This window comes from Muntiacus reevesi, chromosome 4 (genome assembly GCF_963930625.1).
Source record: "Muntiacus reevesi chromosome 4, mMunRee1.1, whole genome shotgun sequence".
NCBI lineage: Eukaryota > Metazoa > Chordata > Mammalia > Artiodactyla > Cervidae > Muntiacus > Muntiacus reevesi.
In genome coordinates this window covers 46,494,848-46,512,225 of record NC_089252.1, presented here as the reverse complement: position 1 = coordinate 46,512,225, position 17,378 = coordinate 46,494,848, and the positions used below count along the sequence as shown (strand labels likewise).

Here is a 17,378-nt window from a genome sequence, read left to right as displayed (position 1 = left end):
CAACCAAACCGCCTAATATCTGTGGCGGGCCTTAAGTGGGAGTTGAGTGCCCCTTCCCCAATGATAGTAGACGTCCACCTGGTATTGGTAGAGGCGTGGGATCCTGGTCCCAACCCCCAGTGTTAGGTTTTTGTTTCTGTCTCTTTTGCCGGAATGGGTCTTTGCCTATGTCCTTGGGGTAAGAGGGTTATTGTTTCTCGTTCAGTTGGGTTTTGTTCCTACTTCTCCCCTAGAAACAGTGAAAATTTGCGTGTGCTCTAGGCTAAGAGGGTTTGCTCCTCCGATAGCTTAAGGCTTTTGCTTAGCTTGAGAAGAATGTCTGGGAAGGAGGGGAGTCCTGGTGCCTACCTGCAGCAGCAGCTGGTCACCTTCTGCAAGCTTGAGCCATGTGGAGGTGCTCCTGAGCGGCTGGTGAAGGCCGGTGGAAGAGAACTTTCTGGTGAGTACAGACTCCACTGGATCTGAGGCTCTTGCTTTGCAGACTGACACACTAGACCACACTGAGCGGTTAAGAATTCTTTAAAATTGTAGCTGATTTTTTCTTACCCACTTCTGTGGAGACTACCTCTTCTGCCTGCTCTTGGCCAAAAGCGAGGGAGTGCTTGTCTTCCTTCCTTCCTTAGAGGGGCTTGTCCCTCTTGGGAATTCATTACTCTTGATTGCCTTGCAGAATTGTTCTCTGATGGCCTTAAGAAGACTTTTGATTATTAAATTATCTGGATATTCCTCCTTGTTACAGTAGGAGATGGCATTCTTTGCCACTTTCTACATCCTAAGCAGAAGTCAATCTGCGTCTCTTAGTGCTTCCCTATGTTGCCCAAAGAGCCCATTTTGTTTTATATTTGAGACCCAGAAAGTGACTTGTCCAGTTGATAGCAAAACTGAGACAAGAACCCATGTTAGAGCTTCTCTCTGTTAACTTGTAGCTACCTCTCTTTTTCCTTTTTCCCTTTTTTTAAACATCAGAGCTACAGCTCTCTTATGTGTGATACTTTACTGCCTTTCTTAGCACCACCCATCCTTCTCCCCAAGAGAGAATGAAAAAAGAGCACCAAGCACCTTAGGTCTCTGATATTTATGTGAAATTCCTGACCTAGAGCTTAGCAATTATTTCCCTTCTATGCATCAACAATATCAAAGATAATTAACAAATACTGCAAAAAAGTGACTTATAGAAGAATCAGTAGATTCCCTGGTTTAGAGACTGACTGTTTCTGAACTTAGCCCTATGCATTTTTATTCTCAAAGTTTGTTTTGTTTTTTCCCTTTCTAAATGAACAGTGACACTTAGGTGCCACAGTAATCTAAAGTAAATTCTAAATTTTATTGAAGGTTGAGGTCACTGTAAAGATTTTTCTACTATGAGTTAACATTTTTGGCTAGTCTAATAAAATTTGCTTTCTGAATTCAGTATTTTCTGCATTTTTTATGGAAATTAAGACTTGAGACTAGGAAGGGATTTTTAAAATCTCAGAAGCACTTATTTTCCCAAATAAAGAACTGTGACTCAGGTTAAAGTCACATACCTAGTTACTGGCAGAATTGGGATGGAGCTGGGACTCTTATATCTCAAAGTGGGGTGATAGGAAGCACTCGGTCAACTGTCAAAGTCATTTTTAAAAAAGCAGTACATCTTCCTAGAGATTTATTTTACTTAGATGTTACTTTTTATAGGATCTGGAAGGCCATTGGTTTTATAATAAACAATGTATTTTGGAGAAGAGTAGACATGCGTACTAATCCTTAATATAAAATATTGCTCTTTCAAAACAAATCATTCATTTATTTGACTGTGTCAGGTCTTCGTTGGGGCGCCCGCATCTTCACTGTGTCCTGAAGGGTCTTTTATCATGGCACTCCGGTTCTCCACGTGTGGTGCATGGGCTCCAGAGCACGCCGACTTGGTAGATGTAGCACTCTGCCTTGGTTGCTCTGTGGTATGTGGGATTTTAGTGACTCGACCAGGGATAGAACCCGTGTCCCCTGCATTGCAAAATGGGTTCTTAACTACTGGAGCACCAGGGAAGTTCCAAAACATTGTATTTTTAAGAACAAAATGGAAAACTCCAAGCTCAAGGGGCTTCATTGGTGGTCCAGTGGTTAAGACTCTGTACTCCCAATGCAGGGGGCCCAGGTTCGATCCCTGGTCAGGGAACTAAGATCCTGCATGCTACGTGGCATGGCCTAAATGATGAATTAATTAATTACATTTCCTTGTTTTAAAAAAAGCTCCATGTGCACGTCCTCTCTTCTGCCAGCGGGAGGGCTGGGAAAGGGGAGAGGAGCACAGCTCCACACCCCACATGCTGCCCAGTATGAGTAGCCAGCTAAGGCAGATGTGGGGGGCTGCAGCCTAGCTGGATTTCAGTTGGCACATTCCTTTTTTTGGAGTTCTCTGGCTGTTTTCCGGGTGTGCAAAAACACGTAAAGTTAACCCATGTCCCCGGGCAGTCACCATTATCTTGCTTTCCCGCCACCAGTAAGCATGCTGTAAACAACAGGCTTCCCAGGATTCTAGTTTAGGCTCACTGGCCACATTCAGACCCTGCCCAAGGGATGAAGAAGGCGACCACTTCATTTTACCCAAGACAGTGGTGCCAGAGCTCAGCCATCTCCACCCCCCCACCCCTACCGCTGCCCCCAACCCGCCACGTTATTAATGTTTCACATCATTTCCTCTGGTCGCAGGATTATTCTTCAGCTGTAATTCTGCATGTAGTAGAAAGCTAGTTCTTGCTATCAGAATCTTGATATTCTGGGACAATTCCAGTTCTGGCCGGAAATAGCATGGTCACAAAGCTTTTCAGCAATGTGCACCAGTGAATTTTAACAGCAGAAAGATAGCAAGACTCCATCACTGAATGACTGGCTTTGAAGGCCATTTGCACGTTAACTTTAAAAAAAGAGTCTTGCCTGTAGCTTCCACTCCACTCTTCCCCACTTTGGCCAAGTCCCATTAATTTTGTTGAAGGTTTTTATTTTCTGCTGAAAATGCAGGAAATTTAGACAACTCTCTTGGAATCCCCCCAAAACTAATACAAACAAGATACATATGCTTCTCTTAAGGAAACTAAAAACAAATGAATTGGAACTATTTAACTGTATAAATTCCCTCTTAAAAGAAAAAGGAAGTTTATATAAGGAAGCAACCCTGACTGCTGTTGACAGGGTAAGGTGCTCCCACAGCTGCCAGCTTGTCCGTTTGACGTGAATTCACTACTTAACACAGATCATGTTCACTGTTCGTTACCAACATGTACAAAACCATCAGAAACATCTGAAAAGGGGGCCATTTTCTCAAGGCCCTTGTATTTACATTTGAGATTTTCTGCAATAAAATAAGCCTGGCTTTTTTTTTTCTTTTTGAGAAGAAAGTCTATTTGACGTGGGATCCATTCCTGGCATGGAAGTTGTATGTACTAAAAAGTAAATACCATGAATGAAAAAGACACAATATTCTCCCTGTATTTTGCTACTTTACCAATGAACCATCTAATTTTATCTCTGACAAAGCTAATTTTGGTTAGTTTTTGGAAATGTGTCTTTTAAAAAAAAGAAAATGTGTCTTTTTAAGAAACTTTATTCCATAAAAAAAGGAAACCTAGTCCCTAAAGGACTAGTTTTGTAAATTAATAAAAGTGGGATTTAGCACATATCTAAAGCTAAGAGATGTGATTCTTTGCACTTGTAATATTTAATTTATCTACTTTGGAAAGGCAGTTATCTCTATGTTCTTTCCGTAATAGGATTTAAAATTTAAATGATTTATAGAGTTACATGTTAAAACAGGTATTATCAGAAAATTATAATCAACCTCTCCCTAATTTAAGCTTATTTTTAATTTCTGAATTACATTTCATATCTCATTTTTGTTTTGTAAAGCACTAGTATGCTTTCTAGTGTGAGTGATAATATGAAAAAATATGATATTGTATAAAATGTCTTTGCTCTAGCTCCTTTGATTATATTTTTAGTCAATTTTAGTAATGACAGAAAAACTTTATGTTCTTGACATTTAATTTATAAATCTGCAGCTGAAAATAATCTTTGAAAGATAGCATTAGAATTAGAACTTGTCACAGAAACAGTAAACAAAGACGTAAGCCACCTAGTAATTCCTTTACGTGTAGGAGACTTGGCATGACTCCTGAGGAGCCTCAGTCAGACTCACGAGTGCACGTCAGACCTACTGTGGCGCACACTTGCTGAGGTGGTCTGTGCTTCACCTGACTCGGGGGCAAAATAGATGTTGAGTAGCTTCGTTTGGGTTTAAATGAGCAGATCCCTGTTTGGGGATTGAATATATTATCCTGTTTGTTGCAGCAAATTACTTAATAAAACATCGAGAATAAATTATCAATATGTTTGTTTGAAAGCAGAAAGTATAAGCTATCAATAGGTAATTCATTTTTTATATTTAAGTTTAATATATTAGGACTTAAGGGGCCTGATATATTACATATAACATATGTTACATATGTTATATGTAACATAAATGGGTACAAAATACTTAGGAACATGAAATTCTGCAGAAAGCTAATGTTTTGATTTGTATTACTATGATAGTTATACCGACTCACTGGCTTGCTCTTAGATGAGAGAAATTTCAGAGAAAATTCTGAACTCAAAGTTCCTTTCTCCTCTTCTTCTAATTTAAGTAGCAGTGTAAGATGAAAATACAATTGAGAGAACATAGTCACGATTATGTTGTCAGTTCCCAATATGAAGGCTAATCCCTTTTCTTTGCTCCAAACACATAAAAGTAATAAATGAACCATAACTATAAAAAAACCTTGAAACCACATAGCCACACCCTAAAATGAGAGAGAGAACTTCTTGATCAATGAGAAATAGAAAAAGCGCTCGAAGCAGATAGCAGGGTCTGAAGCTGTGAGGCTGCTAAGCTTCTCATCTGGAAGGAGGCAGTAGTGGCTGGAAGCTCAGCTGCTGCGAGGCAGGCGCAGCACTCGGGCCCTTGGGAGGCAGCACGCTAGTGCCGGGTTCCCTGCTGGAAAGTAAGAAGGAGAATAGATCGCTTACTGAAAAGAGCCTGAATAGAGGCACTGATAAAGACCCAGTTCTGTGTCTAGGGATGTGGAAAGACCCAGAACCAGCCTCACTCTGGAATCTTGAGCCTACTGTGAGGGGATGTGGCTTGGTGACAGACCTTGCTTATCCTGGCTTTAATGTGATTGCAGGGCAGCAGCCCTGATAAACCAACGATGAGACCTCTTTTCAGACTGAGAGCTCTAGAAAGCTCTGCATGACCTGTAGGCTTGGGAGGATTAAGCCATACTTAGTGAGCCTACATAACTAAAATTCCAAAATATATGCTAAAATCTAACTTAATACTAAGAAAGACAGCCAATATAGTCATGATCATGTGTAAGGTAAGTTTATCCAAAGAGAAGCAAAAATTAATAGGATAATTTTGAAAGTACTCAAATATTTTTAATATCCTCAAAGGTAAATGAAGGATATAGTATTTATTGAGAAGAATAAATAAATATAAAATAAAAACAGGGAGAAATGAAACAAGAACATGACTCAGAACTATTTCATTAGAAAGCTTACAATGAAAAATATAGTCATTGGATTTGAAAGCTCAGTAGACAAATTCTAAACTGGACAGTATCAAAGACAGTAAATTGTAAGATAATGAGAAAAAATTATCCAAATTATCTTTATGGCAGAGACTAGGTTGTCAGATGGAAAGAGCACCCTGAATACTAAGCAGAATAAATGAAGGTAAATCAGCCCTGAAACACATGGTTGTGGAAGCCAGGCGTGTTAAAGAATGGAAAGGACGCCTTAAAGCTACCGCAGAGCTTCCCACAGGGCAGCAGCAGTTAGGGTTGTATGGTGAACTGCCCAATGCCACAAGCAGAGGCCAGAATAAAGTGAGCAAGTGTCGTTAAAGGGTGTAAGGAAGTAACTGATTCTGTACCCAGATAAGCTTTAAGGGTGAATGGAAAATAAAGACAGATTTCAGCCACACTAGGACTGAAAGTTTATTATCTATAGACTTCATTGAAAGCACTATTACAGGCTGTACTTCAAAGAGAAGAGAAGTTTGCCTGTAGAGAAGCAGAATGCAAGAATCAGTGGTGGGCACTGAAACCCATATGTAAAGTTAGCCAACCGCTGACTTTTTGTTCTCTCAGTCCTGTCCGACTCTTTGTGACCCAATGGACTGCAGCATGCCAAGCTTCCCTGTCCTTCACCATCTCCCGAAGTTTGTTCAAACTCATGTTCATTGAGTCAGTGATGCCATCCAACCATCTCATCCTCTATTATCCCCTTCTCCTCCTGCCTTCAATCTTTCCCAGCAACAGGGTCTTTTCCAATGAGTTGGCTCTTCACATCAGATGGCCAAAGTATTGGAGTTTCAGCATCAGTTCTTCCAGTGAATATTCAGGATCGATCTCCTTTAGGATTGACTGGTTTGATCTCCTTGCTTTCCAAGAGACTCTTAAGAGTTTTCTTCAGCGCCACAGTTCTAAAGCATCAATTCTTCAGTGCTCAGACTTTTTTATTGTCCATCTCTCACATCCGTACATGACTACTGGAAAAACCATAGCTTCAACTGTATGGACCTTTGTAGGCAAAGTAATGTCTCTGTTTCTTAATACGTTGTCTAGGTTTGTCATAGCTTTTCTTCCAAAGAGCAAGCGTGTTTTAATTTCACGGCTGTGGTCACTGTCCACAGTGATTTTGGATCCCAAGAAAATAAAGTCTGTCATTGTTTCCATTTTTCCCCCATCTATTTGCCATGAAGTGATGAGACTGGATGCCATGATCTTCGTTTTTCAAATGTTGAGTTTTAAGCCAGATTTTTCACTCTCCTCTTTGACTTTCATCAAGGGGCTCTTTAATTCCTCTTCGCTTTCTGCCGTAAGGGTGGTATCATCTACATATCTGAGGTTATTGATATTTCTCCCTGCAATCTCGATTCCAGCTTGTGCTTCATCCAGCCCAGCATTTTACATGATTTACTCTACATATAAGTTAAATAAACAGGATGACAGTATACAACCTTGACATACTCCTTTCCCAATTTTGAACCAGTTTGTTGTTTCATGTCCGGTTCTAACTGTTGCTTCTTAACCTGCATGCAAATTTCTCAGGAGACAAGTCACGTAGCCTGGTATTCCCATCTCTGAAGAATTTTCCAGTTTGTTGTGATCTCTACAGTCAGAGGCCTTAGTGTAGTCAATGAAGCAGAGGTAGATGTTTTTCTGGAATTATCTTGCTTTTTCTATGATCCAGTGGATGTTGGCAATTTGATCCCTGGTTCCTCTGCCTTTTCTAAATCCAGCTTGTACATCTGGAAGTTCTCGGTTTACATGCTGTTGAAGCTAGCTTGAAGGATTTTGAGCATTACATTGCTAGAATGTAAAGTGAGTGCAGTCGTGCAGTAGTTTGAACATTATTTGGCATTGCCCTTTGAGATTGAAATGAAAACTGGCCTTTTTTGAGTACTGATTTTTTAAAAAACAATTTATGTTTTTTTTAAAAAAAACATGAAATTAAAAACCTAAGCAACTGTAACAAAACAGGGAAGAATGGGGTCAGCACCTTGCTGTTCAAGAAGTTAAAAGTGTATTAACCTCCTTTGATCTTGTTCAGGAGGTAAATAGCAGTATTTTATCTATTTTTATTGATTGATTGATTACAGTGGGTCTTCGTTATTGCGCACAGGTTTTCTGTAGTTGCGGTGAGCAAAGGCTATTCTCCACCTTGTCTTGTTACGGAGCAGGGCTGAAGAGAACGTGGGCTTCAGTAGTTGCAGCTCACAGGCTCTAGAGTGTGTACTCAGAAGGTGTGGCGCGCAGGCTTAGCTGCTCCTCCGCGGCGTGCTGGGATCTCCCACACGCTAGAACCCATGTCTCCTGTATTGGCAGGTGTTTCTTACCCATGGGCCACTTTATCCCTTGGACACTGTTTTTACTTTCCTTTTTTCTTGTCCCGTAAATGTTGATTTGTTGCTGGACATTGTTCTTAAAGCAATACAGGTGGAGGTAAATTGTACGGAAATAAATATACCTTTTTGTCTGCTAGATCAGGATATAAACTTTTCCATCAGAGTCCAGATAGTAAATATTTTTTATTTGGTAGGCCATGCAGTCTTAGATGTGAAGTATATTTTACCTAATAATAATATAGCCATTCCTACTTTATTTTGATTAATAGTTCATGTTATATCTTTTTCCATTCTTTTACCTTCAATCTAACTTTATTTAAAGTGAGTTACATTTGAAGTTTCTTGTAGATAGCATAGAGTTTCTTCATGTATTTTTTATCCAGTTGTTCAGATTTTAATTATTGAAATCTCTCTGTATGGATTTGCTCTAGACACTTTACATACATAACTTACATAACTTGCCACATCTCGTAGTGTTGACATTGTCCCAGTTCAAATGAGAGGTAGAAAGTATCCTCTCTTTAAATTCCTTTGCTCTCCCTGGTTTATAATGTAATTGTCTTCGGTATTCCTTTGCATCCATTGAGAACCACATCAGTGTTACAATTTTTGCCCGAACTGTCAAACATAATTTAGAAAACTCAAAAGAAGAAGGAAAGTGTCATATTCACCTATGTTTTTTCCTTCCATTGTTCTTTCAAGAGATGTGTTGATTACTTACTTTGAATTTTTCTCTTATTAACTATTTCGTGTTCAGATTCCCAAAGACTATTAACTCTCAGGAAACAGAAACAAAGCATTAGGCTGTTTATCTGTAAATATGAACGTTGAAATGACAGTGCCAAAAAGTGAGGTCATATTCTGAATTAGAAACTCTTCTTGGAATTGATAAGACCCTACCACCACTTTATATTGTGCAAGTTTAGTGATTTAGGGTGGTACGTTGATAAGAGTACAAATTAGGATCTATTGATCAAAACTCCAAATTTTCTTCTAAATTGGCAATTATAATTTATTAATGTGAAATTTATGATTATCACCATATTTAGTTCAAAAGTATAACTCAAATCCTTTAGTAACTGATAAACTTAATTCTAAAAATTCTTGACAAAAATAATCTTAAACAGTTCTTGTGCATGATCATTCCAGTGCTGTTATAATTGTAAAGCAGGTGCCCTCATTCTAATTAATTCTGTGTCAAGGAGGAAAACACTGACTCTTATGGGGATTTTCTTTCTTTATCAGGCACAAGACCTAAATGTCATTGAAGAAGTGATTCGAATGATGTTAGAGATCATCAACTCTTGCCTGACAAATTCTCTTCATCACAATCCAAACTTGGTGTATGCACTTCTTTACAAACGAGATCTCTTTGAACAATTTCGAACTCATCCTTCATTTCAGGATATCATGCAAAATATTGATCTGGTAAGTGTAAATGGAGATTTTTATTATGATTCTTTTTTAAACATAAAAGTAGAGAAAGTTTAACAAAACTTGATTTAAAAAAAAACCTACAATAGTCTCTTGAACGTTAATGGTATTTGCCATCTATTCTAACAATTGTCACTTTCCACATGTGTGTGTATGTATTATATGCACATGTATGTACATGCACATATGTCTTTAGGAGAATTGAGATCATATTTTATATCTTAATAGTTCTGGATTCTACCATTTTTACTTAACACATTTTCTTGTGATATTAATTCTTTGAAAATTTCACATTTTAATAACTATAACTTCTATTTCATGGATCACAGTCTTGTCATGGCATGTCAGAGGGGCTTGCATAACTCAGTGAAGCTATGAGCCATGCTGTGCCAGGCCACCCAAGACAGACAGGTCATAGTAGAGAGTTCTGACAAAACGCGGTCCACTGGAGGAGGAAATGGCAACCCACTCCAGTATTCTTGCTGGAGAAACCCATGGAGATATGAAAGGGCAAGAAGATTTGACACCAGAAGTTGAGCCCTGCAGGTCGGAAGGTGTCCAGTGTGCTACTGGGGTAGAGTGGAGGGCAATTACTAACAGCTTCAGAAAGAAGGAAGCAGCTGGACCAAAGTGGAAACGACCCTCAGTTGTAGATGTGTCTGATGGGGGAAGTAAAGTCCAATGCTGTAAAGAATAGTATTTCTTAGAAACCTGAAATGTTAGGTTCATGAATCAAGGTAAATTGGATGTGATCAAGCAGGAGATAGCAAGAATGGACATTGACGTCTTAGGAATCAGTGAACTAAAATGGATGGGAATGCGTGAATTTAATTCAAATAACTGTTATATCTCCTACTGTGGGCAAGAATCCCTTAGAAGAAATGGAGTAGCCCTCATAGTCAACAAAAGAGTGAAATGCAGTACTTGGGTGCAACCTCAAAAACAATAGAATGATCTCAGTTCATTTCCAAGGCAAACCATTCAACGTCACAGTAATCCAAGTCTGTGCCCCAACCACTGATGCTGAAGAAGCTGAAACTGACTGGTTCTGTGAAGACCTACAACAATTTTAGAAGTAACACCAAAAATATATGTCCTTTTCATCATAGAGGATCGCAATGCAAAAGTAGGAAGTCAAGAGATGCCTGAGATACAGGCAAGTTTGGCCTTAGGGTACAAAATGAAGCAAGGCAAAGGCCAGCAGAGTTTTGTCAGGTGAACACACTGGTCATAGCAAACACACTTTGCCATCAACCCAAGAGAAAACTCTACATGTGGACATGACCAGATGATCAATACCGAAATCAGATTGATTATACTTTGCAGCCAAAGATGGAGAAGCTCTATGCAGTCAGCAAAATAAGACCTAGAGCTGAGTGTGGCTGAGATCATGAGCTCCTTATTGAAAAATTCAGGTTTAAATTGAACAAAGGAGGGAAAACCACTAGGCCATTCAGGTATGACCTAAATCAAATCCTTTATGATTATATAGTGGAGATGATGAGTAGATTTAAGGGATTAGATCTGGTAGACAAAGTGTCTGAAGAACTACAGTGTTATGGAGATTTATAACATTGTATGGGAACCAGTGACCAAAACTGTCTCAAGGGAAAAGAAATGCAAGAAGGCAAAGTGATTGTCTAAGGAAGCTTTACAGTTTAGGAAAGAAGGTAAGCAAAAGGCAAAGGAGAAAGGAAAAGATAATACCAACTGAATGCAGAGTTCCAGAGAATAAAAAGGAGAGATAAGAAAGCCTTGTTTAGTGAACAGTGCAAAGAAGTAGAGGAAAACAATAGAATGGGAAACACTAGAAATCTCTTCAAGAAAATTGGAGTTATCAAGAGATATTTCATGCAAGGATGGACATGACAAAGGACAGAAATGGTAAGGACCTAACAGAAACAGAAGAGATTAAGAAGAAGTGGCAGGAGTACACATTAGAACTATACAAAAAACGTCTCACTGACCTGGTTAACCACGTTGGTGTGGTCACTCCCCTGGAGCTGGACATCCTGGAATGTGAAGTCAAGTGGGCCATAAGTGGCAAAATTCCAACTGAGCCATTTCAAATCCTAAAAGATGATGCCATTAAAATCAATATGTCAGCAAGTTAGGAGAACTCAGCAGTGGCCACAGGATTGGAAAAGATCTATTTTCATTCCAATCCCAAAGAAGGGCAATGCCAAAGAATGTTCAAACTCCCGTGCACTTGTGCTCATTTCACATGCTAGCAAGGTAATGCTCAAAATCCTTCAGTTTGCTTCAGCAGTATGTGAACCGGGAACTTCCAGATGTACAATATGGATTTAGAGAAGACAGAGGAACCAGAGATCAAATTGCCAACATTCATTGGATCATGGAGAAAACAAGGGAGTTCCAGAAAAACATCTACTTCTGCTTCATTGACTACCCTGAAGCCTCTATGTGAATCATAACAAATTGTGGAAAATTCTTAAAGAGTTGGAAATACCAGACCGCCTTACCTGTCTCCTGAGAAACTTGTATGTGGGTCAAGAAGCACCAGTTAGAACTAGACATGGACCAATTGAATGGTTCAGAATTGGGAAAAGAGTATGACAAGACCGTATATTGTCATCCTGCCTATTGAACTTCTATGCTGAGTACAACTTGTGAAATGCGGAGCTGGATGAATCACAAGCTGGAATCAAGGTTGCCAGGAGAAATATCAACAACCTCAGATTTGCAGTTGATACCACTCTAATGGCAGAAAGCAAAGAGAAACTAAAGAGCCTCTTGATGAGAGTGAAAGAGGAGAGTGAAAAACCTGGCTTAAAACTCAACATTCAAAAAACTAAGATTATGGCACCTGGTCCTATCTCTTCATGGCAAATAGATGGGGGGAAGGTAGAGACAGTGACAGATTTAATTTTCTTGGGCTCCAAAATCACTGTGGACAGTGTCCACAGTCATGAAGTTAAAAGACACTTGCTCTTTGGAAGGAAAGCTATGACAAACCTAGACAGTATATCAGTTTGCTGACAGAGGTCCTTGTAGTCAAAGCTGTGGTTTTTCTGATAGTCATGTACAGATGTGAGAGTTGGACCATAAAGAAGTCTGAGCACAGAAGAATTGATGCTTTCAAATTGTGATGCTGGAGATAACTCGAGAGTCCTTTGGACTGTGAGGAGATCAAACCAGTCTATCCTAAAGGAGATGAACCCTGAATACTCGTTGGAAGGACTGTTACTGAAGCTGAAGTTACAATACTTTGGCCACCTGATGAGAAGAGACGACTCTTTGGAAAAGACCCTGATGCCAGAAAGCAGAAGGAGAAGGGGGCAGTTGAGAGAGAGATGGTTGGATAGTATCACCACTCAATGGACATAAATATGAGCAAACTCTGGGAGATTGTGGAAGACAGAGGAGGATGCTACAGTTCACGAGGTCACAAAGAGTCAGACACAATTTAGCGACCAAACAACATTAACCTATATTATGGAGATCCTAAAATATGTTAACCCTTACCCCATTATTGCTTATTTGATTGTTTCTAATATTTTGTAATTAACTGATAATTAACAGCTTCTAAATAAAGTATAGCTCACCTTTTTTAGTTCTGCTGTTGGTATAGTCTTAAAACTGGAATTTCCTGTCAGAGGTGTCTGTAGTTTCAAGATTCACCCCATGTCAAATTGCTGTCTGGATGTTGTACAACTAATGTATCTGTGCATCATCTCATACGTCTACAAGTGAGCTATGAGAGGGTCTACCTCACTATATTTTTATAGCTTTGAGTATTATATTTATTTTAGCCTTTGCTATTTTGTATTAAAATGTTATTGTTGTTTTTAATTTTTATTTCTTTCATAATTAGTGTGATTGAACATTTTTCACAGTTCTGTGAACCTTCCCTTCCTGTTCTTTTTAAAAGACTTTTCTGCTAAGCCTTCTATTGCTATATTAATGTATCCCAGTTTGATTTGATTCCACAGATATTTGTTGTATAGCTCATCAGGTTCACAGTTGCTATACACAAGAGGAAGCTGAAGAGCTACCATTCCTATCCTTGTTTTACTTATATTTGTTGTTGTTCAGTCATCCAATCATGTCCGACTCTTTGCAGCCCCATGAACTGCAGCATGCCAGGCCTGCCTGTCCCTCACCATCTCCCGAAGTTTGCCCAAGTTCATGTTTGTTGAATCGGTGATGTCATCCAGCCATCTCATTCTCTGATGCCCTCTTCTCCTTCTGCCCTCAATCTCTCTCAGCACTGGGGACTTTTCCAATAAGTTAGATATTTGCATATCATTTACTTAAATTTGGGAAGATTTTAAGTAATTATTGCACAAGTATAAGTACATACAGTTATTTCCATCATGACTGAGCACAGGTGCATACCTTCCTCCAGGATGTGCACCTCACAGTGAAATTGCTGCACAACACATACCATTTCCTTTGTTATGTGTGCGCTCTGCTAAGTTGTTTCAGTCGTGTCCGACTCCATGCAAGCCTGTGGATTGTAGCCCACCCAGTCTCTGTCCTTGGGATACTGCAGGCAAGAATACTGAAGTGGACTGCCATTCCCCTCTCCAGGGGATCTTCCCAACTCAGAGATCAAACTGGCATCTGTTATATTTAACCTGCATTAGCAGGCGATTTCTTTACCACTAGTGCTACCTGGGATGCTGCCATCTTACTCTTTGACTGGTGGTATGTAGAATTCCTGTTACTTCACAACCTCGTGAACCTTAGTTTTGTCAGTTTTGTAATAGCACTTCATTGTGGTTTTCATTTGGGTTTCCTCTTGTGATGCCTAGGCAACTGTTTTGCCAGTTTTTCTAAGTTATTTATCTTTGTGTAGATTCTTTTATTTGTTCTAGTTATGTTGTTAGACCTTTCTTCACTATGTTTCACAAATATCCAGTCACTAACACAGATACAAACTTTCTGACATAACTTTAAAACAATCCTCTCAGAATAGTCAGACATCCAGTTCTCAGTCCTATTCTTTTCTTGGAGAACTGCTTCCAGCCCCAGCCAGGTTGGACTCTGGTTCTCCTGCCCAAGTGCAGAACCTTCTGAGAATTTCCCTCAGCTGTCCCCTTGGTTGATCTTGGGTCCTGTGAAGTCCTCTTTCTTGGTTTACTGCTTCAAATTGATAGAGCTTACACTACTGTAGCTTTTTGGGAAAAGGGTATATGTGAGATAGGTTTTTAATTTTTTTAGTTTCTAATGTCTGAAAAAAAAATTTTTTTTAATATATGACTGTTGTCTTGGGAAGCTTTGGACACCTCTCTATTATTGTGTCCTGAAACTTCATGATTTGCTGTGCCATGGTCGGTTGTATTTGGCGCTTAGAGGGTCCTTTGAGTCTAGAGACTCATGCTCAGGGCTTTCAAATACTCATTTAATTATTTCTTCCTGGTTGTTTCTCTGTCTCCTGCTGTTTCCTCTCTTTGAAACTTTTATGAGAAAGATGGCCATTTCCTTTCAAGCCCCTTCATGTCAGTATCACTGTGTTATTTCTTAGACCCAGTTTCCTCATATTAAGAGTCTTCCAAGCTCCTGCCTGGGATCTGTGCCTCCTTCTGTGAGGGTTTTAAAAGCTGAGTTAGAGACTGCATAATATTGGGGGTGGGGAAAAGAGGGTAAGAGTGACCTGTAAGGTGTAAACTTCCTGGCTTCTTCCAGGATAACAGCAATACATAGATGGACGCATGGACTCTGATCACATTTAAGATATTTAAGAACAGTTCTCTCCATTCGCATAAGCCAAGTAGGTTAATTTTTGCTCATCCCAGTAGAGTCTTGTATGCTGTTAGGTACTTAATTGAAACCAGCTTTGAACTATAACCAAGCTCCCATTCGAAACTCTTAACACATAAGTTCTGTGAGTTGCTAAATACTCTGGAATCCACACAATTAGGCTGTGAGTTTAGTTGAGTTTAACTACCACTATGTATACTCTTGCAGCTCTGTTCATTGATTTACTCCATATCACTACTGTGTAATGATTGCTGGTAAACAGAAATAAAAACTAAAACTCTTCACTGTCAGTTTAGTTAGTGTTTTCATGGACTTGCCTTAAGCTGCCTCAACTATATACCTAACAATTGCAGCTATAGCAAGTTATTTTGCCATTCATACCCTTGTCATTTTCCTGAACTACTATCAGTATTGTTTAGATTTCATTAACAAAACTGGGGCAGCTGAGTACCATCGTCATCTTTGAAGTTAGAGTAAAGCAGAAACATCATTTCAGATGAGCATGGTTGTATCTTAAAGTTAGACTTGACATTTAAGGTCTGTAATTAAATTCTCACCATTATGAATAGGTATGTAGATACACTGATATTTAGGATATGTAATAGCATCCTCAGGCCACTTCTCAAATATTTCTTCTCTGGCCCCATGTCCTTCTTGTTAAGTCTGGGTTTAACCAGAAGAGCATCTCCTTTTAAAATTGACAAGTATTGTTAATAAGATCATGAAACAAATGGTTGGCCACGAGACATCCGTCGCAGCTTATTCCTACCTTTTTCTGTTGGCTAGATTCTTTTTGACAACTGGGTGGTCTAGTTTACAGTCCAAGAATGCATGTTAGTGTCTGCTTTGATGAGAAAACCCAAGCACCTAGAGACCTTTACCTCCATGGAAAAAGTAGAGTCTACGGAGAGAGTCTCTGGAAAGTGCAGTCCTTCTCCGATCCCAGTTCTCAAAGAAACTATCCAGAAAGGAGAGTTTCTGGGTAGGAAAAGCAGAGCCTTTCTTACTTCTCCTAATAGTGTATTGCTCATGACATTTGGTTGTAAGTTGAGTCTGGGCTAGAAGGACTATAGCTTTGGGCTTCCCTGAGTGGAAAAAAGCTCACAGCAAGGCATGTGCTTTTCAGGGACCGTGAGTGTCACAAGGGGCGTTGGTTTCTGTTTGGCATCTGGCTTCTCAGCTCGGGCGGCTGTTGGATCTGCCCGCTGCAGTCTGTCTCTCTCACGCCGGCGCTATCATTGAAGGGTCCAAAGACTAACCCTGAGGCTACCATGAGCACTCCCAGCAAAAACAAAAGCCTGTGACTGTGCTGTGCCCATTCTCTGTTTCTTCACCTTGTATCCTTTTAAATTAATCTGATGCGAAGTGTGGCCTGTTATACTTTTTTTATTTTAAAAACATTTTATTAGAAAAAAATTTCAAGTGTATGCAAAGTAAACAGAATGGCTGTTGTACTCTTGGGTCTCTTGATGTCTAACTGGCTCTACGAATATCACCTAGGAAAGGGCAATGCAGTACTAAAATAATATATTCTTAGAGTACTTATCAATGTATCTCTTTCAAGTTCCAGGGTGGAGAATATCCTGCTTTTTCCAAGATTTATCCAGATCTTTGAATTATAGAACTGTCCAATATATCCTTTTTTAACTTCCATATTTCTAACCTGGGTCACCCTAATTGTTTCAGTCTGCCCTATAGCAAACTCCTCCCCTTTCTATCATAACTTTTACCTTTCACTGTACCTCTCTGATTTCAGTTTCTTTCTTCTTTCCTTCCTATCTTTTTTCTCCTTTTATCCTTTCCTTCCTTCCATCCTCCCTCCCTTCCTCACTCCCTCCCTCTCCCCTCTTTCCACTCTTGTTTTCTTCCTCTGGATGGTCACTTGAATTGTGTACAATATGTGTCAGATAAACTATATCTGTGGTGTATTGGAAGGAAGTGTTTCCCCTTTAATTACCAATACCTCTTTTCATAATAACCCATTTTTTTCTCTTTCTTTCTGCTAAAAGACTAACTCAAAATTTATTTTTTCCTATGTTCATAACTGTAATCAGTGATGGATGATCATGTTTTAACACATTGTTTGAATTATTTAGTGTTAAATGTTTAAACCACATCAAAAACTATTTGTTCCTTTTCTATTAATCATTAGTACTGCTAGCTTTATAGCATGCTTGCTGAGCATTTGCATGTATTATGTCTCTTAATTTTCATTAAAAAACAAACTTGTGAGGTATATTTCATTTTAATTTTCAATTGCAGATAAAGAAGCCAGCTTAGAAAGATTTAAGTT

The 17,378-nt window shown here is 39.2% G+C and overlaps 1 protein-coding gene and 1 non-coding gene across 5 annotated transcripts in view; both read left to right on the top strand.

Annotated features, from left to right (window-relative positions):
* DYM (dymeclin) overlaps nucleotides 1-17,378 on the top strand; it is a 372,867-nt gene that overhangs the window by 284,739 nt on the left and 70,750 nt on the right. For all 4 annotated transcript variants that reach the window (XM_065932681.1, XM_065932680.1, XM_065932678.1 and 1 more), the window contains one exon: nucleotides 9,170-9,352. In XM_065932681.1, coding sequence (XP_065788753.1) covers nucleotides 9,170-9,352 — 183 coding nt within the window. The remainder of the gene's footprint in view (nucleotides 1-9,169; nucleotides 9,353-17,378) is intronic.
* Nucleotides 2,083-2,155, top strand: TRNAG-CCC (transfer RNA glycine (anticodon CCC)). The gene has a single exon. It is a non-coding gene; the product is annotated as a tRNA-Gly (tRNA).